The 26,568-nt window shown below is 36.3% G+C and overlaps 1 protein-coding gene across 1 annotated transcript in view; it reads left to right on the top strand.

Annotated features, from left to right (window-relative positions):
* Positions 1 to 26,568, top strand: part of LOC148954033 (roundabout homolog 2-like) — a 218,984-nt gene that overhangs the window by 53,772 nt on the left and 138,644 nt on the right. The window contains exon 4 of the mRNA XM_089086894.1: positions 20,469 to 20,625. Coding sequence (XP_088943020.1) covers positions 20,469 to 20,625 — 157 coding nt within the window. The remainder of the gene's footprint in view (positions 1 to 20,468; positions 20,626 to 26,568) is intronic.

The raw sequence follows: 26,568 nt of genomic DNA on the forward strand, positions 1-26,568 counted from the left end.
CCTGATGAATCACAGAATGGGAAAGAATAATTTTGTTATTGCCATTTCAGATCCTGAGGCAAGATTTTTTTCTCATAAGTCTTTGCAAAGACCATGTTTACCAGATTTTTATAAATAAACACAAGGAAATAATGGCGAAATCTTAGTTGTTGGCTACATTTCGTTCAAAGTTTGCGGTCTATGAAGATGAAATACTGAGAAGTATTGGGCTACTACTGGTTTCATTCTTTAGCATTCAGTCTCAGACATACTCCTTGTCAGGCACGTACAAAAAACGTTTTTGATGCGGTGAATTTCAGCAAGTGCGACATTCGGGGGAGAGTGTGGTGATAGATTATGAAATATCCTGAAACATTCTAATTATATGGAATTTGGAAGAACTTACATATATTATTATCATTGTCTGGACAAACACGTATGCGGGAAGATGAAGGCATTTAGTATACAATTCAGCTCTTGAAAGGTCTTTGGAATATATTTTGCTAAAGTGAACAGTTCCCAAAAAGAATTTAAGCGGACGAGTTAAATCAAACATTAGCTTAATCAGCTTATTCATAGATTACTATCATTGTCTGGGCAAACACGTATGCGGGAAGATGAAGGCATTTAGTATACAATTCTTGAAAGGTCTTTGGAATATATTTTGTTAAAGTGAACATTTCACGAAAAGAATTTAAGCGGACGAGCTAAATCAGACATTAACTTATAGCTCACCAGTAAGAGAGAGAATACTCAAATGTCTTTCCTCAGTAGCTGATGCTCGCGCTAAGATTTCGTAAAAATAGCTGCTTATGACGGTAAGCTATTGCCGAAGTTGGTATTTTCTTACAGGTTTGCAACCCTCAAAGATTCCTTCCATTTTTGATCTTCCTTACCCTGGTTGTGTCTTTATTTTCTTTTTCAATAAATATTTGTCGTTCATTGCTTCGTCACTGGATATTATTCAAGCCCCTTTAACTCTCGTCCAGGCCTAAGAAGCTATAGGAGGAAAATTATGTTTTGCTAATCTATGAGAAACGGAAATACTAGATTCATACATTGCCACGCCAAGAACCCAAGAAGTATTTTGACTTTAATATTCGTTTTAATCACTGGTATCTATGTTGTTACAAATGAACCTACCATTTGGAAAAAAAAACTTTGAAATCCGAAATTAAACGATTATCCTCCCTGCTTTAACGTTTGAAATGTTTTGCGAATCATCAGTGCTTTTTCAGAAAATCCGCCAACAGCGCTAAAATTCGCTAATTTCCCCCTGTAGCAACTAAAGATATTTTTGGTTGAAAAGTTTACTAAAAATTCAAATGGTCAAAATTACTTTTCGTGCATAGATAAGCAGGTAACATGTTTTGGTTTCCAATGGGATTGAAACTTATATTAGTTTAATAAATCATAGTTTAATAGTTTTTATGAATCTCCTTCTTTCAACAACTTTTTTCGTAGAGACTGTGCCATCCAAGCGGATGTTTTGGGTGCCTTTCGGATCCCTAAAATTGATGCTTTTGCTTCTATAGCTTTGGCCAGGTTTTTCAGTAATTTCAGCCCTAGGAATTTCAGGAATAAATTTTTAATATATTCTAAACTGTAAATCTGTATATCATTAGCTCTTTTCTTTAATCTTGGTTAATATGACCATTTTCTTGATTTTGTTGTTGATGTTACGACAAATAAAAAACACACCTCATAATAGAAATTGCTTTTATTTAATTTTGTCCCAAACATTTTTTATGGGGGCATATATTAAGAATATTTTAAAAGATTAATCGAAAATGGAATTATTCTCGATAAATAATATCCATCGTTAAAATCTATTTAGCTTTTGAAAAGGAGTTGATTTTTGATAATTTCATAGTCAAATGCGAATTTGACTGGTCCATGTGGCGTAAATAGCTCAATCTAGCAACAATGTGGCTTTGGCCATCATTCAAAACTCAATTTCAAAACAAAATGCAAAGACAACACTGTCATTAGTTTCAAGAATCTTAAGATTTCTAAGACTGCATCTCACTTGGGGTTTTAGAAAGGGTAAACAATTCGGAATTTGATGTATGTAAAAACAGCTGACTCTCATCGGCAAGTTTCTACTGGAAGGATTAAGATAGACGGTTAATTAGCGATGTGTTCCAAATCTGTTGGCTCTGTCATTAAGTTAAGCTCTCCTCAAATTCGGAAGAAAATTATCGGAGAACATAGTTGCTACTGAGGGTGAAATATAAATGCATAAAATAAAAATACAAAGTGGAAAAGTATAAAATAATTTTGAAATTCAGAAGTCAAGCCACCATGTGAAAGTTTGATTATTGTTATTCGTCACGGCTAAATTATAAAATACGACACTAAAACTTTAAATTAATTAACTAGTTTTTAATGTTTATTCGAGGCCCCAATGAAAGGTGAAAAATAATTGATTTCTTGAATTGACGAGGAATATTTGGTTCATCTTTTGTGCTAATCAAACTGCTAAATTATTACTTCTCTTGACAAAACGACGAAACTTAAGCTGACCAGAAAGCTTAGTTTGAAGCATTTTGGCTACCATCAAACTTCACTCACCTCTCATCAGAAATGTAAAAAGTTTGATGCGAGTATTCTCAAAGTTGCTTAGCATTAACTTTTTCGCCTGCAACTTCTTTTAGAACAAATAGTCGTAAAAAAATTAGAGGGCGTTTATTCGATCAGAACTTATAATTTTTAGTTCCCCTTTAAAGGGTCAGAAGTATCCAAGAGAAGATCGTCCCCTTGCTGTGCCCTTTTTCCAATAATGCACCCGTAGATTACTTGGAATTGGATTAAAATTTAAGATAGATATTTCACTCAAAATGGTTGAAAAGCTCAAAACTGTGGTTCTAGAAGAGACACGACTCTTGCTTTCCCGAGAACAAGGGCTCCAAATTTTATAAATAGGCTACCTCTTTTTTTACAAATAATTTTTAGTAGAAAAGGCGTCTTTATCACACCTTGTTAAAACCTGCAATAAATTTCAATATCTGTGATTGGAGGAATCCGTTGGGATAGTTGCCCTTCCATTCCCGATATTTTAATAGAGAGGTGGGCATGTTGTACATTGTTTAGACCAGAATCCTGCAAAGATTTTTAATCACTGTGATTGGATGATAAAAAATTCGTCTATTGAAACTTGATGCAAAAAATAGGGTAGGCACAAACTTGGGTTCAAAACAAGCTAAGTCTTGACTCAGTGCAATAATGAGCTTGGTTCTGGCTTGGTCCAAAAAATTGGCAAGTCTGAAAATGAAAAAATGAACTGACAAAATGAAAGTGAGCTAATTCCTGGCCTGGTACAAGAACAAACTGAGTCTTGGATCGACTCAAATATGTCTTGAGTCAGAGCTCTGTAGAAAAACGAGAAAATAGTCCTTACTACAGTGCGTGAACTAGTAAAGTCTCAACTAATTGCAAAACCATTTAAACCAAAGCTGTGGAATTTAGTAAGACGGCGCGAAAACGAGCAAAAAACCTTCTTATTTAAATAAGACAGAGTAAGGATAATCTTTATTAATATAACTAGTTACGACTACTTCGATTTTCTTTTTTTAACAATTACAAAGGGTTAAAAAAATTAACAACACTATCGGACTGAAAATATATATATATATATATATATATATATATAATCACCTAACCTCAAATTGATCAGATAGTCAAGACCTTTGCAGTTGTATTAAGTAAAAAGTGGGTTTGCTATGATATCAACATCTCAGAGACATTTTGTGAAACGAAAATGTAATAAAACACAAAGCTGACAGGAAAAAATAGTTTGACGATTGAGAAGTTAATGCTTTAATCTTTTGTTGTTAGAGGATTTAAAGAGGCTATGATTATCAAAACTAAAAGATTTTAATAGCCATACTCTTTGGTTTGAAACTTTATTAAGCCTCATCGGAAGATTTATTGGTACTTGGGCACTATATGGGCCTTTACAAGGAAACCAGTCACGAAAAACCCGTTTTTGACGGGTTAATTCAAGAGACCGCTATAGAGTAATGCAATGCTTAGCGTGGTTTTCATTCCGTATATGATATTTAAACTGTTGTTTTTTGGGGTTTAGGGGGGGAAGGTACCTAGGTTAGGTCATCTATTTAATATATGCTATGCTTCCCCCCCCCCCCCCCCCCCCCCACCCGCAAACCCACCCCAATGTGCAAATATATAGCCCAAGTTTGTTTATAAACTGTTATATATTCATCCTATTTTATTTTATTTCATTAGCATTAACCAAACTTGAGTTTTTATAAAGGCCCATATAATGCCCAAGTACTGATTTATTAGACGAACCGAAAGAATAGATAACAGGTTTTTCTTTTCAGTTTTCAAGTTTCTGGCAGGGTTGCCAACTTTTTGGTCCATGTGTGTGTCCCCTGTACATCTAAAGATGCGTCATTTTTAGCTAAAAGGGGTCCATCTTGAAATATCAAAAAATAGAGTTTATTTTCTTTACCATAGTTGCACTATTAACCCTAAGACGCTTTGTGAACCTCTTTCAAAGCGGCCTGCTAACATGAAACATAATGAAAACGAAAAAAAATCTAAGTAAAATACAACCTGGATGCTAAAAAAAAATACCGAGGAAAAGCACTCCCTTGGTGAAAATCGACATTTTTTTTTACCAATAGGTATATCCAGTTGGGAGATGTTTCGTTTTACGTCATAAATTTACAAAATGTGTCCCTTTTTTGCCATTTTATGTCCCAAATTTCTAAAATGTGTTGCTCTTTTTGCCCATTGATGTCATTGTGTCCTGGCACATGGGAATGAGTCCCTTTAACATAAAATGTGTCCAGTTGTCAACCCTGTTTTCCATGGGATCGGAGGAAAATCTTCAGTAGCTCTCGTTTGTAAGAATGGTAATATGATTAAGCGTTCCAGTTATCGGAGCGTATGCGTCATTTTTTTTTTTTTTTTCATTTCCCTACGTCGGACTGTTCAAAAGTAGGAAAAGAATAAAGAGGTTCTGTCTTCAGCCCAAAGAAAACAGCTAAAACTCAGATACGTCATATGTTGTCCAAAGCTTTACTTAGTGTAAAGGATGAATATTGATACAAGGCCAATAGGTTTGTATCTTCTTGTGGTAAGAAAGGGGGATGGCCTTTTTGGGGAAAAAAACTAGGATATGGCAGGCACTAAAGGAAGGGGTACAATATTGCAAGGTTTCTAGGTTACGTCAATGCTTAGTACACCCCTCCCCCCACCCTGTTGACTGTGGAAGTCGTAAATGCCATGGAGTTGAACGATGTTACTCTTAAATGGAGTGACGAATTGTCGCTTAGCAAAGTACTTACAGTCTGCAGTAAATCAATATATATTGTCACACGTACAAAAGTAGGTAAAACGCTAATCGCATAAAAAGCTATGAATTTTAGAAATACCATTATTATCCTTCTGAGGACATTTTAGGAGTCAATCGACAATGTCTTTTTTAAATCAAAAAATCAATTTCTCGCAGAAACCATTTAGGATTGATAATAATTAAAATTTACGTAAAATAGGTGTCGTAGATGGCTCATTGCTTTTTAATCTGATGGCACATTACTTTTTAATCTGAGATTTAATTCAGGGAGATTGGTTTGCACATAGGGGGATTTATAATCCTATATGGCTAAGTGGTGTTGGTGCGAGGAGGGCATTACTACGCCTATATATGAAACCAAGAGTACAAGATTTTATGGGTAATAATCAAGACCAGGGTTGCCACCCCAAATGATTTATTACTATTTCTAGTGACTTTTTATATTGCCTAGAAAAATCATACCAAATATATCTATGTATTTGCAAAAAATCACTAAAATCTAGTGTTTTTTTCTCACCGGGGGGCAACCCTGTGCATCCAGATGCATAAAACTGAATACTTAATGCATATTAGCTGATGCTCTGAATGTATTCCCTTTTTTAGTTGTTGAGGCATATACACATTACTTAATATTATGCTTGACTATTGTGCCAATAATAAGTTCTATGCACAAGTCGGTGAATTGTACTATGTTTAGCTGTAAAGTATAGACTTTATGAATGACCAATCGCAGTTTTCTTCTCTACATGATGAATCTGATAAAAGATACAAAGTCATTGTATTAGTAGACAATAAGCAGGAAGAAACTAGTGTTGAAACAGGCTTTTCAACCAAATATTCTTGGAATTTCAGTTTTCTGCTCCTGTAGTATAATGACAATTAAATTAACAAAATGGTTCATTTCATTTCTAATTCTTGGCTTATTTATGGAGAAGTGTGGCTGTAGTGCAGCATAAGAATACCGACAGGCATGCATAGAAGAACCTTGGATTTTGTTAAAATTTCAACCAATATGATTTTAGTAGCAGTAGTAGTTAGCAATAGTTGTAGTTTAGTAGTAGTAGTAGTATTGATTTTAGTAGTGGTTGTTAGTAGTAGTAATATCTGATTTTAACATATTTTGCTATTATAAAATACTGAATTAATTTTTATACACAGGGGAAGACCGTGCCAAGATGAGAAATAGTATTGAATCTTTTCTATATACACTGAGCTCTTAGCTTGGGTAGGATACCGAATAAACCTTTCATATCAGAATATTCTTTTCATTCCCATCCTCTTGCCTTCTCTCGCAAGAGGTAATAGTGGGCCATGAAACAGCATTATGCTTGTTAACTCTCTTTGGAAGTGTAAATTATCTCAAGGGGTTTTATGATTTCTAATGATGTTGTAAGCTGTATATCCATATGAGTCATAACGTCCTAACATTTTATTGCCTTCTTGATGTTAAATCACTCTTGGATGACACACACAATTCTTAACGAGCAGAGCATAAATATTTATTTAATAATCTCAGATGGTGAACATTTTGTGTGGTCTTTCTGCACAAACAGTTCCTTTAAAAAATTGAAACTTTTTTCTATACTATTCACATCCTTTGAAAATCAAACAAAAAGGTTGAATTATTGACAAAGATAAAACACCATTAAAAAACTTAAAACGAACAGAAATTATTCTGTGGTTAAGAGGCGCTGCCCCTTCTTCAAACCTCGCTCTTTACGCTAAAGACTTAAAGTTCTTGAAAAATACTTCTCATTCAAATTCAACGGCTTTTGTGGCTGACCAGTCTCTCTTAAAGAATTGTGACAAAAAGTTAAATTTTAGCGTAAAGAATGAGGACTGAGGAAGGGGCTGTCCTCCTCAAATACGGAATAATTTCTGTTCGTTTTCAGGTTTTAATTGCTCCTTGCTTTCAGTTGATTTTTTTTTAGTTTCTGGCCGTTTTCAAAATCATGCCATGAAATCCCCTGCCCCCGTCCCTCGTGTAAAATTCCCCTCAGAAACATTCCTCCACATGGAGAAACCTTCCCACGAAAAATCCTCTTCCCCCTATAAAAATTTCGTATATTTCCCAACAATAAGTACTATACATGAACAATGGGTAAACTACATATTTACAGTCTTTTCCCCAGGGACTGTGGGGGGGGGGGTCATGTTATCACCAGAGGCATACTTATTGGACCTTTCAACATTGCTGAATTAAATGGCTAACTCAAAATTCTTATCAGATGTATTATGGGGATAAAAGGGCATGGGAGGGAGGGCTATCAACTGGCGCATAGTGACGATTTCCTCCGTTGTCGATCTGCCAGGCATAAACCTGGCGTGCTGTGCTGAGCTCTTCTTTTTCTGCACAAGAAGGCACAGTATATCTCCAGTAGTGTCATGGTGAAAAGTTTGCCGGGAACGGAGAGAAGCGTAATCTCGTGATAGTTAGAGCAGATTTGACGACTGCCCTTTCGTTTTTAGGGTGGCAAAATTATGCAAGAACGCCAATCTTTCAGTATGCATTCCGTCGTCCATGTAACTGAGAAGATGCGTTGGGGCCACAGTATCATTGCTTCAGCTCTGTACTATAGAAGTTCTGCAAAAATGCCACAGAAAGCAAGGGCTTGGTTATTATTAAGACGTTTACAGCATTTTGGATCTCAAAGGTTGTAAACAGTTGTGATATGAGGTCGAAACTCACTTCCGGTGTAACCCTGGCTTCTTGAATCCGGTCCAGGTCTGGATATGCGAGGGCCTCAGCATTCAGAAGCTTTGAAAAGTGGCTGCACCTGGAAGAAAATTGCACGCATCATAATCAACATGCTACCATCCACAGATAGAACATGGCTCACGATGGAAGGCTATATTACCGTCATCTCACTGAGGTGCTTTTATAGTAGGCAGATGTCTCCCTTCATAGCAACATCTTCAAGAACGCTGATTGTCCTCTCAATAAAGGTCTTTCTATCTCAATGTGGTAAACTACAACGCATGCCATTGAGATGTCTGTGCTCTTCCATGTTCTTTGCTAGTCGGGCCTTCCGACTCAGCTCGATCACGGATAGGGTCTCATGGGATATCCAGGTTTTTTTCTTGTCTTTGGCTCGGCCAATGATAATGCCATCTGAGTTGAGAATACTTTCTTTGAAAGAATTCCAGGCAATTACAGAGCCATCCAGGCCTTGGAGGCAGCTAAACCAGTTTGAGATATCAGGCGCATACTTGTGGTGCATCTCAGTTGTTGCCAGGCTACTTATATCAAACTTGAGAGGCCGTTTTTATTGCCTCTGTGCTATTAGACTTAGTTTTAGCATGGTGAACACCATTCTATGGTCTATATTTCTGAGCTTGGCAGACCTATACGTTCGGTCAATAGTTACTGAAGAGAACCAACGTCAAGAAATAAAATATAATCTATCATATTTTTTGTCTGGCCGTCGCTACTATACCAAGTGTGTGTTTATTTTTCAGATCTGAAAGAGTGTATTTTATACGGCCAGGTGGTACATGCTGCAGAGCTTGAGGAGTCTCTCTACTAATTCAGCAGATCCGGAGTCAGAGGGCCAAAAATATTTTTCCACACGCTAACTCTGTCATTGACCGGAACCTTAAAGTCTTCAAATGACAATGTCGTGGGATAAGACACTCTAGACAGGGTCGTAGAGAGCTCTGCGTAGAACTGGTCCTTCACTTCTGCAGTACTCGGGTTAGTGGGAACTTAGCATTTAATAATTGTCCACTTCCATGCTTGTGCTGGAGCTCAGCCATTAATATTCTATGCAACGAACTTACACGCGCTTACAAGAGAACGTGCTTACAGGAGAGAAGATATCTCTTTGCTCTGTCATTCAGCTCAAGACCTGTGCCATCTGTCTTTGGTTTAAGGTCACCGGCCAAGATCAGGTGATATCCTTCAGAAAAATTTTCAGACTCTCTTTCGATGAGACGGATTTTCTTGAGTCCGGCCACAGCTGCATTGAAGCGTTTAAATCAAGAGCAAGTATTGGTTTTGTTCCAGGAAAGTTGAGTGAAAGTACGTTCCAGATGGCAACCCGTAGTCCACCTTGATCAAGAACGTTCATTCAATGGTCTGAAATAGGTCCAGGGACATGTTGAGGTTGTTTCGATGAGACAACATGTCAGGTTATTCGAGGTAGAATCATCATTTTTCGTTGAGTAAAGATTTTAGGTGGAGAAATCCAGACCCATCCGGCTCTAGGCCTAGGATCTGATTAGGGCTAGTACTTGCCTAGATACTGAGAGGCCCTGGGGTGGCCTCCCACCCACATCATAAGGTTGAGACTGCCCATAAAATATGGACAGTTTAGTTAGGAGGAAACCCCCATATGCATAGGTATGTGGTCAGCCAACATGATCTTCCTCATTCCGGATGAGCTTCATTAACCTCCGAACTGGGATAGGCCTGTACATTATACTAAGAGTGAACAGAAATTAAACATTTTTTTTCTTTCAAATAAAAGCGGAGTTAAATTAGAACTGAGAATGAGCAGTAATTATCCTAGAAATGAGGGGGATTGGTGCTCTTCAACCCTAAAAAGAATCACATAGACATCCGATGTTTTTAATAACCCGAAAAGGTTGAGGGCCTCTGTGTTAATGTAATTTCACTAAATGACTAATTATAAAAAAAAAACTGAAACAAATTGAAATAGCTTTGGCTCATAGTTACGTCAAGAAATCAAGCGGAAATTCAAATCATTAAAACGAACTTAACCGATAACCCGCTAATAGTTTTGGGACCCCCCAAGACGAGACACCATGGATTAATGGTTTTCTTTGTGCTTACAAGTGCCTTCTATCAATTAATTATATATCCTAGAAGGATTTCTTGTGCGTAGAAAGATATGGGTTCTTCCGGCAATATTTCCAACATTAGTTAATGCTTGAAACGCTCCGTATCTATTGGAAGGAGGTTTCTAGTCCTGCATTTATGTTTTCAGCAAATGGTAAATTATGTTTAATGACGCTTAATAGTGGTTGAAGCGGTGGTTTTCTGTCAAAATACAAGGAATATGAAGCCAAATACATCCCCCCTCCTCATGGGTGCCCATATGGGGGGGAGGGGCTCCCCCCCCCCCCCTGGCTGCATGTTTCTGAAGTGTTTTTATTTTTTTGTTAAGTTTTTTCTCTTATATAGCATTAAAAGTTCAACTTCTACCCGGTTTGCCCCCCCCTGGACGTCAGCTTATGGGCGCCCATGCCCCTCCTAGACACATCTTAGGCCTGTTCATAGATGAAAGTTGTTTTTTTCTAAAAAAGTTTTCCTTGTTCCAAAAATATATTTTTTAGAGAAGTACCACGTTCTCGTCAGTGTTGCCACGTTAAATCTTGGAAAGAAGTAAACAAAACTAATTAGCTGAATTTGGCAGCACTTTTTGTCCATAAAAGTAAAACATTGACAATCTGCGAATGTTCAACCAACTACATCTTCAACCGGAAGCTACGATTTCTCGAACTTTTTAGTGCCGCATGATTCTAGCTCATTTTTTGCTGATTTTTACCCACCTTTTTTTTTTGTTTAATTTTGGTCCGGCTACTCTAAAAACTGGATAACCGTATATGGAATTTTTTTCAATAAAAATTAAATTGCTCTTTGATTAAACAAAAAATTTAACGTTTCTGTAAGTTTTCTTTTCACCAACAGTGATGTCAGGTCATGGAAATTTAGGGTGGGCAAAAATGTATTTTTCAAATTTCGGGAAGCAATTTTTTTTCGGTGAAAATACCAAAAAAGGTATTTTGCAAAATCTAGGATTGGTTTGGGGGAAAAAATCTTGGGAGAGGGGTCAAATAATCAATAAAACGGGCGATCATTTTATTCGTACTAAAAAAAAAAACTTCTTTTAAAAGCACAAAGTGGTTAATTCTCCTAAGACTTTTAGCTTATTAGGAGCCCTACTCTTAGCTTCAGGGAAGGCAAGGGGATTTCCTAGCTAATTTAAAAAACGGTCAGAAGTCAAATAGAAAAAAAAAATTTCAACCGAAAGTAAGGAGCAACATTAAAACTTAAAATGAACAGAAATTATTGCGTATGTGAGGGGAGCTGCCCCTTTCTCAACCTCCGCTCTTTACTCTGAGTATGACTTTTTGTCACAATTCTCTATGAAAGACTGCTAAAACACAAGGGCTGTTGAATTTGAATGAGAACTTCGATAATTTCAAACAGTTCGTGGTACGAACTGTTTGAAAGTACGAACTGAAAGTAAAGAGCGACCCGGCTCAATGGTAACCGACACTCTAGAAAACGGAATTTTGATACCAATAGATACATCAAAAGAATCATATTTTAATGCTGATTTCAAATATACAAGTTTCGTCAGGTTTAGTTCAACCTATCAAAAGTTATGCGCCTGAGAAAATTTGGCTGATTTTCGAAAAAAGGAGGAAAGACCCCCTAAAAGCTATAGAACCTTAATGAAAATCCCACCATCCTATTCAGCGTATCAGAGAATCCTACTGTAGAGGTTTTAAGCTCCTATCTACAAAAATGTGGAATTTTGCATTTTTTGCCAGAAGAAAGATCACCGATGCGTGTTTATTTGTTTTTTTGTTTTGTTTTTTTTCCTAGGGGTGGTCGTATCGACCCAGTGGTCCTAGAATATCGTAGGAGGGCTCATTGGAATGGAAACTAAAAGCTCCAGTGCCGTTTTAAAGTGACAAAAAAAATGGAAAATGACTCTCTCACAACTCTATTTTTTTTTAAACAATAAAAAACTTTATCGTAAAGAGCGAGGCGTTGAGGAGGGGACAGCCCCTTTCATATTAGGAATAATTTCTGTTCGTTTTAAGTTTTAACGTCGTTCCTTACTTTCAGTTTAAAAAAAACTTGTTTTTTTTATTTAATAGAGTAAAGAGCGAAGGTTGAGGAAGGGGCTCATATCAGGGGCGGATCCAGGATTTGTTTTAGGGGGGACGCAAAATAGGTTGATCCGATAAACTTGCGTTAGTAGCAAGTTTAATTAACGCAAACTTGAAGTAATTAAGTAAATTATACTACTTTAGACTACGCTAGGGGTGGAGCCCCCCTCGCCCCCCCCCCCAGGATCCGCCACTGCCTCATATACGAAATAATTTCTACAACATGGCTCGATAACGGCAGATGGGAAACCTAACTTAGAACTACGAAACTGCATGAAAATGTTGGCTCTTTTGGAGGCAAATTTTGCTGCGTGATTATTATTATTATTATTTTTTTTTTTATTAAGCAAAATTTGGATCCTTGGAGGAGAATCCAAGCTTTCTTGCTAATATAGTGAATAACCCTATGTTCTTGCTAATATCGTGTTTTTGCTGATCTCCGAAATATGTGGGCTATCTCTCTGTTGGTTTTGCTTTAAAATTATCTGAAATCAGAAAAGACTTCAAAAATCTTTTATTGCGTTTCATGTTTTATTGACCGTAAGTTGTTATGTGAATTGTGTCTAAAGCTGAACAGTATAAGGTTTTGTTTTGTTTATTCATTAAAAATATGCAACCATCCCCTCCAAAACAGAAAAACTTTCTGGGCTTGGATTTTCATAAATTCAAGGGAAAAGGCGTAAAGTAAATAAGAAAAATATATTTGTCTTCTTTTTTTTCAACTTTTACTGCTTTTATGTCAAAGAAATTAAGAAAAAATGATTCCTGTAATTTATGATTCTTTGAAGAATTTTGAAATTAGTTCCATTTCCAACTAATACCACAAAATATTATTCTTTTCATAGATAAACTTGACAGTGAGAAAAGGTATTTTAAAATTACACCGAGATTTAAATTCCTCTGGAACTTTAAACAATACTTCCCATGATAGCACCTTATACTCCAGGTAGCCACAGAGCCTGTCAAACAATAGGCATAAAAAAAATGCAGTAGGCCTATATGCTCTTTTTGAGGACCGGGAGAAAATCATTTTTCTCCCTCCCTCCAAACAAAAAATTCGAAGTCCCCTTAACCCCCCCCCCTTCTAAGAAAATCCTGAAGGTATCAACTAGATATCCTACCCGAGAGACCAAACTTGGAATCCTTACTAAATATTAAATTCACTATCATTTAATAAAATCTACTGATTGAATGAAAGCTCTATAATGAGAAAATATTCGTTTGCTTTCAGACTTGAAAAATATACAAAAAACGTAGCCTCTATTGTGAGGATTAGAAAACAATTGACCCTGATTGTAAAAGTACTTTTAAAAAAACCTTGCATCAAATACCTATTCTAAAAATTAACATGATTGCTTTAGGATTAATAAATTCGCTTAGTATTAAGGACAGTTACCAATTACCTAGGTATTTACCAATTTATCGATTACCAATTACAATCATCAGTTAACTAGGTATTTGATCAAGTGCCTGGATAAAGTGAATGAATAATTTACTTTACCATTCTACTCAAGGCCGTATCCAGAGGGGGGGGGTTAGGGGGTTTGAACCCCCCCCCCCCAAAAAAAAAAATATTTGTCTGACTCGTAAAAATGTAAAAAAAATGGATATAAACAAATTTTGTATGCGTTTTTTAAGGTTTATTTGTGTATCCCCTCCCCCATTTTTTTTTTTTAGTAAAACCTCCTCCGAAAAAAAATCCTGGGTACGGCCTTGACTCTAATGATTTTTCTAGAGATTAAAATTATAATCGTGGAATTGAGGAAAAAGAAATCCAAATGACGAATCAGCTTGCACCGGGCAGTACATCGACAAAAATAAGTTGAAATTTTTCGTCAGTAATAAACTCGCAAGTATTAGCAATAATCTTTTTGCCTGTCGATTTCAAAAAATTTCAAATTAAATATGAATACCAACCTTTGTCTTGCATGACAATTAGTAGATGGCAATCTTCTTTATGTGAAACGCCACCTGGATCAAATATGTTTCTTTTATTTTAGAAACAAATTAAGATTCATTGCACCCTTTAAAGCTCGAAAAATCACGTTTTTTCAGTTGATATTTCAGACTACCAAAGTGAATTTAGTAAAACCAATATATTGAACTAAGTTAATGAAAATTGAGCATTTGCGAGTCAAGTTAACAACTTTTGTAACCACAATTATAGTAATATTTACGAAACTAATTACTTTATGACTACAATTGTTAATTACGTCATGAACGACTGGAATTGGCTATCACGGTATGAAATAACTAGGGTTGGACACTATAGTGAGTGTGTACAAGAAAATTCCTGGATCAGTTTCAAATAATGATTCTTAATCATTTGACATTTTTTTTCAAAAGGTATCTTTATATTTTTGGTTATTATGAGCTAGAATTCGTTCTTACTAGGTTGTATCTGATGTTATTTTCTAGTAGGGAATACAGGGTGGAACGGGGTACTAAGTTCAAAATGATTTTTATTAATTAGAAGGAGGCTACAAATTTAAAATTTGTAAATATAAAAGGCTACAAATTTTTATAAAAGTACATTGTATTGTTATAAATAAAGTTTCACACACATATTATAAAAAGTGAACACAGTTATTATTTATTTAATTAAAATATAAAAAAAAGTCAAATACCGCGTTTTGTCTGGTATACGGGGTACAACGGAGTGGTAGTTAAAAAATTATATCTAAGTAAGTAAAACAGCTATTTGGCTTTTTATTTATTTTGATTAAGGGAACAACTTTATTTTAAACATATTCTTTCATCAATTTAATCTTATTATAATTAATTAAATTAATTAATTAATCTGATTATTAAAAATTAAACTATAATTTGACTTTTTATCCATTTTGCTTAAGCCAACAAAACTAGTTTAAACATATTCTTTCGTTCGTTCGAACAGAACGAACGCAACTTTTTGCACTTCCTCTGACTTTTGGAATAGGAATTAAATTTTTCAGGTGTAACAATAAATGCAGTTGGAGAGTCATTCATGTCAGTTGCCATCCAAGAGCATCCAGGAGTAGCCTTGTCATCCACATTAAATTGAACCTTTTTAGCTGGGGTACCATTAACACCAATGTCAGGGTTAGAAACTGTAACATCTTCGCCCTTATCACTACAAATGCGGGGATTTTCTTTATCAACAGATGAGCCAGACGAAGATTTTCCCGATTGTTCTTTCTCTATCGTTGGAGGTTCCTCAATCGCTTTTTGGGTTGTGGGTCCAGCTTGTTTAATGTCAGTGGTGTCAGCTGGTAGGAAATCTGAATCAGAGAATATGGCTGGGTTAGGTGGCCAAATTCCTGTTGCTTTAAACCCCTTAATTGCAGTATTCATAGACGCGCTTTGGATAAACGCTGATCCGAAGAGCATTGAAATTTGAAACAGCGTTCCAAATTTCCCTGGGTTGCAACGGAGCCACATTCGAAGGTCGTCAGCGTAGTGAAGGCCCAAAGGCTTCATGAAAGACACATCAAGTGGTTGTAACTTGTGAAGAACAATGCAGGGTAAACAAAGCAACGAAACGCCATTATCTCTTGCGTAGTCTATAACCTCTAGGTTTTTGGTGTGGGTGGAACGCCCGTCTAATATGAGAAGAACCGGAAAGTCCTTTGGTGCCCTAGAAAATGCCAAAAATTTTTTAAACCCTACTAAGAACAGCTCAGCGGTCATCCATCCAGTGCTGTGAACCTAAGCCCAACTCCCTGGAGGTAGTCCCAGCTCAAACTCCTTCTGCATTTTCTTCCTCCGAAAAACTAACATCGGGGGCATGTATGATCCCCTTGGAGACATGCAAATAAGGCAAGTTACGGTCTCCCCCCTTTCTGCAGAATTTATTGCACCAACTTGTCGTTTACCCTTAGAAGCAATGGTTTTTGAATGGTTCTTAGGGTTCACTGAAACACCAGTTTCATCACAATTAAATATCTGCTACGCTGTAAGTTTGTGCTTATCTACCAATTGAGTGAGTAGCGAAAAAAAAACTATTCACTGCCACTCTATTAAATTCCATAGCTCTTGCACCAAATGTCGACTCTGGCTTACGAATAGACAAAGTAAAATTTCAAACAGTTCGTGGTAACGAACTCTAGGTAAGGAGCGACCCGGCTCATTGGTAACCGAAACCCTAGAAAACGAAGTTTTGATACCAATAGATACATCAAGAGAAATTCAAATATATAATTTCAAATATATAAGTTTCATCAAGTTTAGTTCTACCCATCAAACGTTAAGCGCCTGCGAAATTTTGGCTGATTTTCAAAAAAAGGGGGAAAGACCCCCTAAAAGCTATAGAACCTTACAACACTCACCTTAGGCTCTGGTGGTTTGTATCAACCTCAAAAGCCTTGTTATATGATATTTGGACTATCAAACAGTTCGTGGTAACGAACTGTAAGTAAGGAGCGACCCGGCTCAATTGTAACTGAAACTCTAAAAAACGGAATTTTGATACAAATAGATACATCAAAAGAATCAGATTTTAATGCTGATTTTAAATATATTAGTTTCATCAACTTTAATCGTACCCATCAAACGTTACGCGCCTGAGAAAATTTGGCTGATGTTCAAAAAAAAGAGGGAAAGACCCCCTAAAAGCCATAGAACCTTAATGAAAATTACACCATCATATTCAGCGTATCGGAGAACCCTACTGCAGAGGTTTCAAGCTCCTATCTACCAAAAATGTGGAATTTTGCAGTTTTTGCCAGAAGAAAGATCACGGGTGCGTGTTTATCTGTTTTTTTGTTGTTTTTTTTCCGTGGGAGGGCTCATTGGAACGTAAATTAAAAGTTCTAGTGACCTTTTTAAGTGACCAAAAAAATGGAGGGCAACCAGACCCCCTCCAACGCTCAGTTTTTCTCAAAGTCACCCGATCAAAATTTTAGACAGCCATTTTTTTCAGCATGATCGGAAATATGATAACTATGTCTTTTAGGATGACTTAATGACCCGAAGTCCCCTGGGGGAGGGCTGAAAGTTATAAACTTTACCCAATGTTAACGTATAGTATTGGTTATTGGGAAGTATACAGACGTTTTCAGGGGGATTTTTTCTGGTAGTGGGGGCGGAGGGGTGGGGAGTGGTTCAGGGGTTATGTGGGAGGATCTTTCCATGAAGGAAGTTTTCTGAAAGTAAGGAACGAACAGAAATTTCTCCGTATATGAAAGGGGTTGTCCCCTCCTCAACGCCTAATAAAATAGGATGAAAATATAATAGTTTAGAAACAAATTTGGGCTATATATTTGCACATTAGGGGGGGGGGGGTAAAGCATTGCATATATTAAATACGTAACCAAACCTAGGTACCTTTTTCTCCCCCTAAACCCCAAAAAACAACAGTTTAAATATTGTAAATTCAATGAGAAACCACGCTCTTCGATCAATTTACGTAACAATTACTCGCTTTACGAGTCTCCATCACTGGATTCATTCTACTATTTATAGCTGAGGTGCCCATATAATGGGAAAGTACCGGATTTTTTAAGAGGTTAAATAAGAAACTTTTTTTTAATTGAAAGTAAGGAACGACGTTAAAACTTAAAACGAACAGAAATTATTCCACATATGAAAGGGGCTGTCCCCTTCTCAACGCCTTGCTCTTTACGCTTAAGTTTGACTTTCTCACAGCTCTATTTTTTTAAACAATAAAAAACTTTAGCGTAAAGAACGAGGCGTTGAGAAGGGGACAGCCCCTTTCATATACGGAATAATTTCTGTTCGTTTTAGGTTCGTTCCTTACTTTCAGTTAAAAAAAACTTGTTTTTTTATTTAATTTTTGAACGTTTTTAAATTAATGGAGGTTTTCATTTTGGCTCACCGTAATTTGCCCCCCCCCCCTGATGTGCAAATATAAAGCCCAAATTTGTTTATAAACTATTATATATTCATCCTATCTTATTTTATTTCATTAACCAAACTTGACTTTTTAGAAGTGCCCATATAATGGGAAATTACCAAAAATCCTTTGACCCAATCTTGACCAGCTATTTCATTTTGAAATCTATGAGCTATGCCATTTCTTTGAGTTAACTGGTAAGCTAAGATACGTAAGTCCTTCATCGTCAGACGTCATCGTCAGAAATAACCGCGCCTCCATAGTTTTTAAGTACGTCACAAGATCAAGTTACTGTTCTTGGGTAAGCACGGTTTGAAATTTCCCAGCAGTTTTATCAATCAGATACTCAGGATTTCCTTTTTTCTTAACGTATCTTTCTAGACTAGTTTGGGGAACGCCAAATTCAATAAAAGCCTTCAGGTAGCCACATCGACCAGAAATAATCGCTTCAACTGCACTGTTCACCGCCTCAGTAGACCAGGATTGTCTGTTTGTCTTTTTCTTCTTCACACGGACCATCTGAAAATAAATGAAGAAAAGTTACTGACCCAATTTTAACGACTGGTCGGATTAAAATAGTGCGGGGCGGAATGGGGACTTCCCCATTCCGCACCACACGGTCTGCCCCAGGAGCACACCTTATCATTTGGAGGTTATGGCCAAGCAAAAACTTCAAGTAAAGAAACAATAAGGTGACTAAAACAAAGCCCATTGAATGTACTACAAGTATGACTAGCTATAGTTGTAATACAAAGAAGCGTGATAACCTTACCTTGATTACGAAATCAATAAAAGTTGCAATCCAACAGCAAATAACTAGACGACAACTGGTTCACTCATCAAACGAAAGGAAACTAAACCAACATGGATGCCATAGTTCAGCTGTACCGAGCTGGAGTAGTTGCAGCTATTGCCGCTTGGCGTAGCACCTTTCTTGTCATCTAAAAATCACCTACCCCGTTCCGCCCCTTACCCCGTTCCACACTATGTTCCCTAGGTGTTAAATGTCTAATCTAGTCTCTTTTATTTTATTTTTTTTTTTTTTGTTGAAGAATATCTCCAAATGTGAAGTTGAACTATTCTAACTTTTAGTATTTTAAGTCCTAATTATACTTGCTTTTCATTTAATCAGAAATGGAAAGGAAGTGGTCTGAGATATTATTTAATTAATACCTCTACTTAGGATGCCGTACTAGCCGGCAGCTGGACTTGAAATCCTGTGTCTATAAGTGCAGGGGTTAAAATCCTGGTGTGGCTGATTATTTGGTTTGGAACGTGGGTCTGCGGTCTGACTTTGTAACCTTAGCCAGAGTCGACCCAGCTATAAAGGGGTACCAAGAAAAGTATGGGGGATAAACACGGGAAGCGTCGTATGATTTGCCCCAACCACGCCTAACACTCCTGGCCGAAGGTAGAGAATCAGAAGGTCGGGTACCTGCACTACATAGCTCAAAGTCTACATTCGAAATAGTTTTTTTCTTATTAGAATATAGTAAGATTTTTCCACTTCGTTCATAACCCTTTTCTCTACTCCGACCCTCGTCGTGACTTGAAAAACTTTCTATCTTTTTAATGTTGAACCACTCTCATCATCTGCTGTAATCTTTGTCGAAAAATTCCAACGTCAAATTATGACTCGCAAGATTTTGAGCCCGTCTGTGAATTCCATCCCTCGAGAAGATTATTTAATGACTCTATTGAAAGCTCTGATTATAGCTGGGTTGAGATTGATGAGCAAAACTAAGCTTGAAGTTGAATGCCTCCAAATATTAGAATTAAGTTAGTTATCAACTCTATCCAAGTCTCAAAGGACAAATTGCCTTATTCCGTGGAACCTGAAGGTTCTTCAAAAGAAATTTGAGGACAATCTATGAGAGCAGGGAACATTCCTTTAATCGATGAAATAATTTGACTAAAATTTTGGTTTGAATTAGACAGATAAAAGACATTAGTGCGTCCTGCAGAACAGAGCTAGTATTAAGAGGCAAAAGGGAGAGTGAATATCTAGGATTTATAGTGACAAGGTAGCACTTGAAATTCGGTTTATTTTTCAGGGGAGGGGGGGGGGAATATATTTTACATGTGATTTTAGTGAGGGCGATACGAACACCTAAGGCCGAATCCAGGATTTTTTTCGGCGGGAGGGGGGGGAGGGTGTTACAAAAGGATTTTATCGGGGGAAGGAGGGCTGCAAAAAAACTCCAAAAAATGTATAATTTTTTTATATCCATTTTTTACGTTTTTACGAGTCAGATAAACATTTCAGGGGGGGGGGGTCAAGAATAAACGAGTAGAAATTGCACAATTCAGAAATGAAAAAATATCATTTCATCGGATTAAAGCAATTCGACCTTTCTTCTTTTGCTTCTCAGTTTTGATTATTCCAAAAAAGTATATTTGCGTCGTAATACAAGTATACTAAGGTTTCCTATTTTTGGCTTATTGTGAAAAAATATGTTTTAGACCTCCAGATGGAATTTCGTGCTATTCCTCAACCAACAAGAGCCATCAGAGGTGAATCCGCCTTACTTGAATGTGAAGTACCTAAAGGATATCCTGAACCCAAAATATTTTGGAGAAAAGATGGTCATGACCTGGAACTGAGCTCAGCAGGCCCACGGTAAATTGATTTCTTTGTTCTAAACCAGGAGAATAATGTTTAGTAGAAATCAAGGGACACAATTGAGATGTTATTTGTGAAGCTACTTAGTATTCTAGATAAAATTCAAAGTCAGCGTAGTAATCGTTTCCGTTTCCTTGTTCCTGTGTATTATAATACTGGTTAGAAGAAAAAAAAAATCCAGGAGCGATAAAATTGTGAAATTTGAAAGAGAAAATTACACATGTGGGTCATTTTATCATCACTGTTATAAAATAACAAACTCACAGGAATGACATTTATAAGATGGTCCTAAATTGTTCTGAAGAATTGAAACAAAAATAATTATAATTATTCTATATTTGTAGATCCTTAGCTCTGATCCTGTAGTTTGATTTTATGTTCAGTGAACACATAAACACACTTGGTAGCGATTTTTTAATTTTAAATTTGCCCCTCCCCCTCCTCGGGCGTATTAACCAAAAAGTCAAAACATGTAATTTTTCACATTTGGAAACTTTATTCACATATGGACTTTTCTGGTAAAAAAGAACTTTTCTCAGACCCCTGTCTAACACCCTTTAATTTTTCATACTGTAATTTAATGGTTTTAAGATCCTAATAGAATTGTTAACAGGAATAAAATTTGACCAAAGTGCGTATCTGATAATCTTTTATTAGCTTTTTAGTGAGAAACTACGAAAAATACAGGAAAATAATGAAAAAGATAAAACCTTGGTATTTTGAAGGGGGTGGTACCCCCTCCCCCCTCTCCCCTAAACCCTCCTATTCACATTTCTGCAGAACCAGCAAGATGATCAAGGAAGTATAAGTGCTGTCTGAAAAACATTATTAGTCTATTCATTGCGCTGCTAACAAGGCCGTATCCAGGGGGGCTAGGGGGATTGAACCCCTACTCCCCGAAATGTTTGTCCGACACGTAAAAACGTAGGAAAAGTGAATATAAACATTTTGATGCATTTTTAAAAGTTTTTTATACCCCCCCCCCCCCCAAAAAAAAAGAATCCTTTTGTAACCCCCTTCCCCCAAAAACAACCTGGCGGCCAACTTTTTTCCTCTCCACCCCCGCCCCTCTTGAATTTTATAACGTGACATCACGTTCTCCTTAAATATTGTCTTTGAAGAACTACTGCTTTACATTTCATGCGCCATAAGCAATTATATAGAATTCTGTCTAAATCTGAACGTTGTCCCATACCCCTATGGTAGGGTGCTGCACTTCTGTTATAGATCTTCTTTAAATCGATCGTTTTTGTCTCTGATATTTTGGATTCATGTCTGTTGACATTTTAGAATACCATAAAAATGACTCAGGTTTACGAATTAAGGAAACATAGCTCCCCACCCATACAGCTCCCCGTCACCAAACTCTGTCCACGCTGTTGACTATATATTTTCGGGCTGGGGATTGCATGGGCGGAAAGTTTTCAGAAAGGCCCTCCTATCCCAGCAGACTTATCTAAAAACATAAGATACACTATGATAGAAAAAGATGCTGTATAGATTAAATGATATGGTTTTCTTCGGTTCAAAAAGATTATTGCGAAGGAAAGTAAAGAGTAGCAGTAGATTCGAGACAAATAACTGTAAATAGGAGCTCATAAAGAAAAAAATAATAATAAAATAATAATAATAATAATAATAGCGCAATACTGAGGTAGTACCACACTGAGCTACAAAACACGCAACGGGTAGATTTACTATGACGCTTTCAACATGGACTATGTTTGTGTTCATATTAGGTTGTCATAAAAAGTGATTGATATAAGAAGGTTAAGTGATCATAGATATGATAGCTTAATTTAAACCCTGAGAATTATCTTTTGATGAAATATTCTTAAAAAATTAATATTTTCAAGGAACGATAATGATTTCTTTGTGTATATCAAAAAAGCACCTTTGACATCAACAGTTCGTGACAACGAATTGTTAAACCAAAACCCTAATAAAACTACGTATTTGCAGCATTATGTAGATGAAAAATTTTTTTTTAGAGAATATGAAATAGTTTAATTCATTAAGTTTAATTATAAGTTTAAATGTAATCAACAGGTAATTGCGTAAGGAAGTTCTTATAACTTTAGAAAAACTCAAGAAAAAATTACGAAAAGGGGAAAGATGTTAATGAAAATTATGCACCTTCAGATTTAGAATGTCTTAGGCACCATATCGAAGGTTTCAAGTTACTGTGTGCAAAAATTCGAAGTTTTATATTTCCCCTTATAAGATCGATCATGGATACGTTTTTGTTTGGGATTATTTTTTTACCGGTGTTAATTGAATCGAACCAGCGCTCAAACGATATTGGGAAATAACTTATTTGAACTAAAATTCTAAGTTTTAACGCCCATTTGAAGTAACAAAAAATACTGTGGCGATTTCTCTAATTTTTCCCAGCGTAAGTTTCTCTCATTTATTGCCTCAGAACTAAAATTTTAGCAAGACCAAAGCCAAAATGTTATCGATAAGAAATTCAGAGGTAGCCAATTGGTCTGGTCATTTTGTCACATGTTGGCACAGCAGTCTTTCTGTCTGCACAAAATGGCCATCTATTACACAGAACGCAAATGCAGTACCACTAACATATTATGAATGTTTGGTTGTACACCAGTAATTGGTGTGATGGGGAGAGGAAATTGGAGGATCTTTCTATGGCGGAAGGAGTGACTAAAAGCACATTTAGTCTCGAAAAACACGTTTAAGAGTGAAATTTTTTTAATTTTTGTGAACAGTCTTTTGATCAGAACATATAAGGGATATTTACTCATTTTAAGTTTAACTCGGTTATTTACTGTAATTCCTGTTTGTTTTTGGGTTTCATTTATTTGTTGATGGTGATTTGTGGTAGCTTTACGCTTGAAAGATTATTTTACTTTATTTCTGCTCATTTTTACTTTAATGGAGCCTTTTACTTTTATTTGAAACACTTGATGTGTTGGAAAAGGTTTTTTTTAAAATTAATTTCTGTTCGTTTTTTATTGACATAGTCTTTTTCATAAAAAAATATTGCCAAAATGCCAAATGCCACTGCCGAATGCCAAAAAAGTTGGAGGGGTGGCGCGCCACTCCCCGCCCCCTTGGGACGCCCCTGCTCCCTACAGCTCTCATGGAAAGGGTTGTAAGTTATACCCTGGGGGCATATAAGGTTCTTATACAAAGGGTGCTCGTATATGCTTTGGAAGGGGCTCATTGAACTGGTAATCTGAAGTTCTAGTGCCCTTTTTAAGAGTCAACGTGATCAGAGCGCAGCTACGCCCCCATTCCACACACAAACAAACAAACACGTCGTGTTTTCCCGAGAGGTATCCAATAGATATTTCGAGATGGTCCTTTCAAAATTAAAGGAAAAAAAACAAGTTTTTTTTAACTGAAAGTAAGGAACGACGTTAAAACTTAAAACGAACAGAAATTATTCCGTATATGAAGGGGGCTGTCAGTAGTATCCATACTATTGATTGAAAACGTACATGAAAACTTACATTGAATTTCACAAAAAAGTAGTCTAACCAGTGCATTGACTTACCAAGGACAGTCACACCTTAAGTGGACAAGCATGTATTGAAACTAGCCAAGGCCTTATAAGATAATTAGAGTGGTTTTTGTTATTGATATGAATTGCACAACAATGTGTCGTTTGACGTAGACTTTTTTTTTGACGTAGACTTTTTAAAAATTCTATTTCAAGTCATTCATTTGGGTTTAAAAAGCGATCTTTAGCTATAAAGTGGGCAAGCATGTTTCTCTACACCTTTTCAAAGAGAGTGAGTATCTTCTCACATGGCCTTCCAATGTTATTCTATGGGACCTCTACACGTGGTTAATTGCCTTAACTCGAGAGTAGTTTGTTATTAAATAGAATTGGATGTTAAAATCAAAATTGTTTGATTAACATTTGCGAAAAAGGGTAAGAGATTCGCGAAATGGACTATACGAATGATCTTATTTGAATAATAAGGAAAAAGAGCTAGATAACATTTGCGAATTGAAGATGAAGAAAAAAAAAAGAAAAAAAAGGGTTAAAGTGATTAGCAGTTAAGGTAACCCTGAAGGGCATGTTAATTCATACCTTATTTATTATAAATTTGGAACAATATCAATCTTTGGAAATGGTTAACGATAATAAAATTGTCTTATGAGTTGACCCAGCTTCATCAGAAGCTTAGGATGGGAGCGGTGACAATATAGATATAAGGAGTAATTCTCCCCTATTTTTGAAAAATACAATTTTGTGTCCTTTATACTTTAAAAAAATACAAAGTTCAATATTCGAAGCTATCTTCAGCGGGAGCTTAGGACAAAGGCGGCGACAATTGAGAGATAGAGATTATTTGCACCCTAGTTTTTGAAAAACACCTTTTTGTAGTATTTTACTTTTAAAAAGTTAATATTCGAAGCTAGCTTCAGCAGGAGCTTAGGATAGTAGTGGTGACAATTGAGAGATAAGGAGCAATTGCCCCCTATTTTTGAAAAATACCTTTTTGTGGCATTTATACTTTTAAAAAATACAAAGTTCTATATTCGAAGCTAGGTTCAGCAGGAGCTTAGGACAAAAGCGGTGACAATTGAGAGATAGAGATTAATTGCCACCCTAGGTTTTGAAAAATACCTTTTTGTGATATTTTACTTTTAAAAAGTTCAATATTCGAAACTAGCTTCAGCAGGAGCTTAGAATGGCAGCGGTGACAATTGAGAGATAGAGATTAATTGCCCCCCAGTTTTTGAAAAATACCTTTTTTGTGATATTTTACTTTTAAAAAGTTCAATATTCGAAGCTAGCTTCAGCAGGAGCTTAGGACGGCAGCGGTGACAATTGAGAGATATAGATTAATTGCCCCCAAGTTTTTGAAAAATACCTTTTTGTGATATTTTAATTTTAAAAAGTTCAATATTCGACGCTAGCTTCAGTAGGAGCTTAGGACGGCAGCGGTGACAATTGAGAGATAGAGATTAATTGCCCCCTAGTCTTTGAAAAATACCTTTTTGGGATATTTTACTTTTAAAAAGTTCAATATTCGAAGCTATCTTCAGCAGGAGCTTAGGACGGAAGCAGTGACAATTGAGAGATAAAGATTAATTGCCCCCTAGTTTTTGAAAAATACCTTTTTGTGATATTTTACTTTTAAAAAGTTCCATATTCGTAGCTATATTCAGGAGGATCTTAGGACGGAAGCAGTGACAATTGAGAGATAGAGATTAATTGCCCCCCTAGTTTTTGAAAAATACCTTTTTGTGATATTTGATGACAGAGTGGATGTCTTAGACTAGTTATAATGCTGTACTCTGGCATGAATTGATTGTGAAAACCCGGATGAATTACTTCAAAATAAAGTTTTGACAAGAAATGTCTGAAAAGTGTTTCTGGGGAGATGGGGCGATGACAGAAGCGTGTCTTAGAGTAGTTATAGTTCTTTACTGTGGCACGAATTGCTTGTGAAAAACCCAAATGAATTACTTGAAAATAAAATTTTAACAAGAAATGTCTGAAAAGTGTTTTTGGGGAGATGGGGCGAGGACAGCAGCGTGTCTTAGAGTAGTTATAGTTCTGTACCGTGGCACGAATTCCTTTTGAAAAACCCAAATGAATGAGTTAACGAGAAATTTTTAACGAGAAATGTCTGAAAATTGTTTTTGGGGGGCTGGGGCGATGACAGATTGGATGTCTCAGACTAGTGATAGTGCTATACTGTGGCACGAATTGCTTGTGAAAACCCCAAATGAATGACTTGAAATAAAATTTTTAACAAGAAATGTCTGAAAAGTATTTTTTGGGACATGGGGCGATGTATAGTGCTGTACTCTGGCATGAATTGCTTTTCGAAAACTCGGGGGAATTAGTTGAAAATAAAGTTTTAACAAGAAATGTCTGAAAAGTGTTTTTGGGGAGATGGGGTGATGACAGAAGGGTGTCTTAGACTAGTTATATTTCAGTACTGTGGCACGAAT

Source organism: Artemia sp. Qi Xiang Cuo, chromosome 3, assembly GCF_049724085.1.
Source record: "Artemia sp. Qi Xiang Cuo chromosome 3, ASM4972408v1, whole genome shotgun sequence".
Taxonomy (NCBI): Eukaryota; Metazoa; Arthropoda; class Branchiopoda; order Anostraca; family Artemiidae; genus Artemia; species Artemia sp. Qi Xiang Cuo.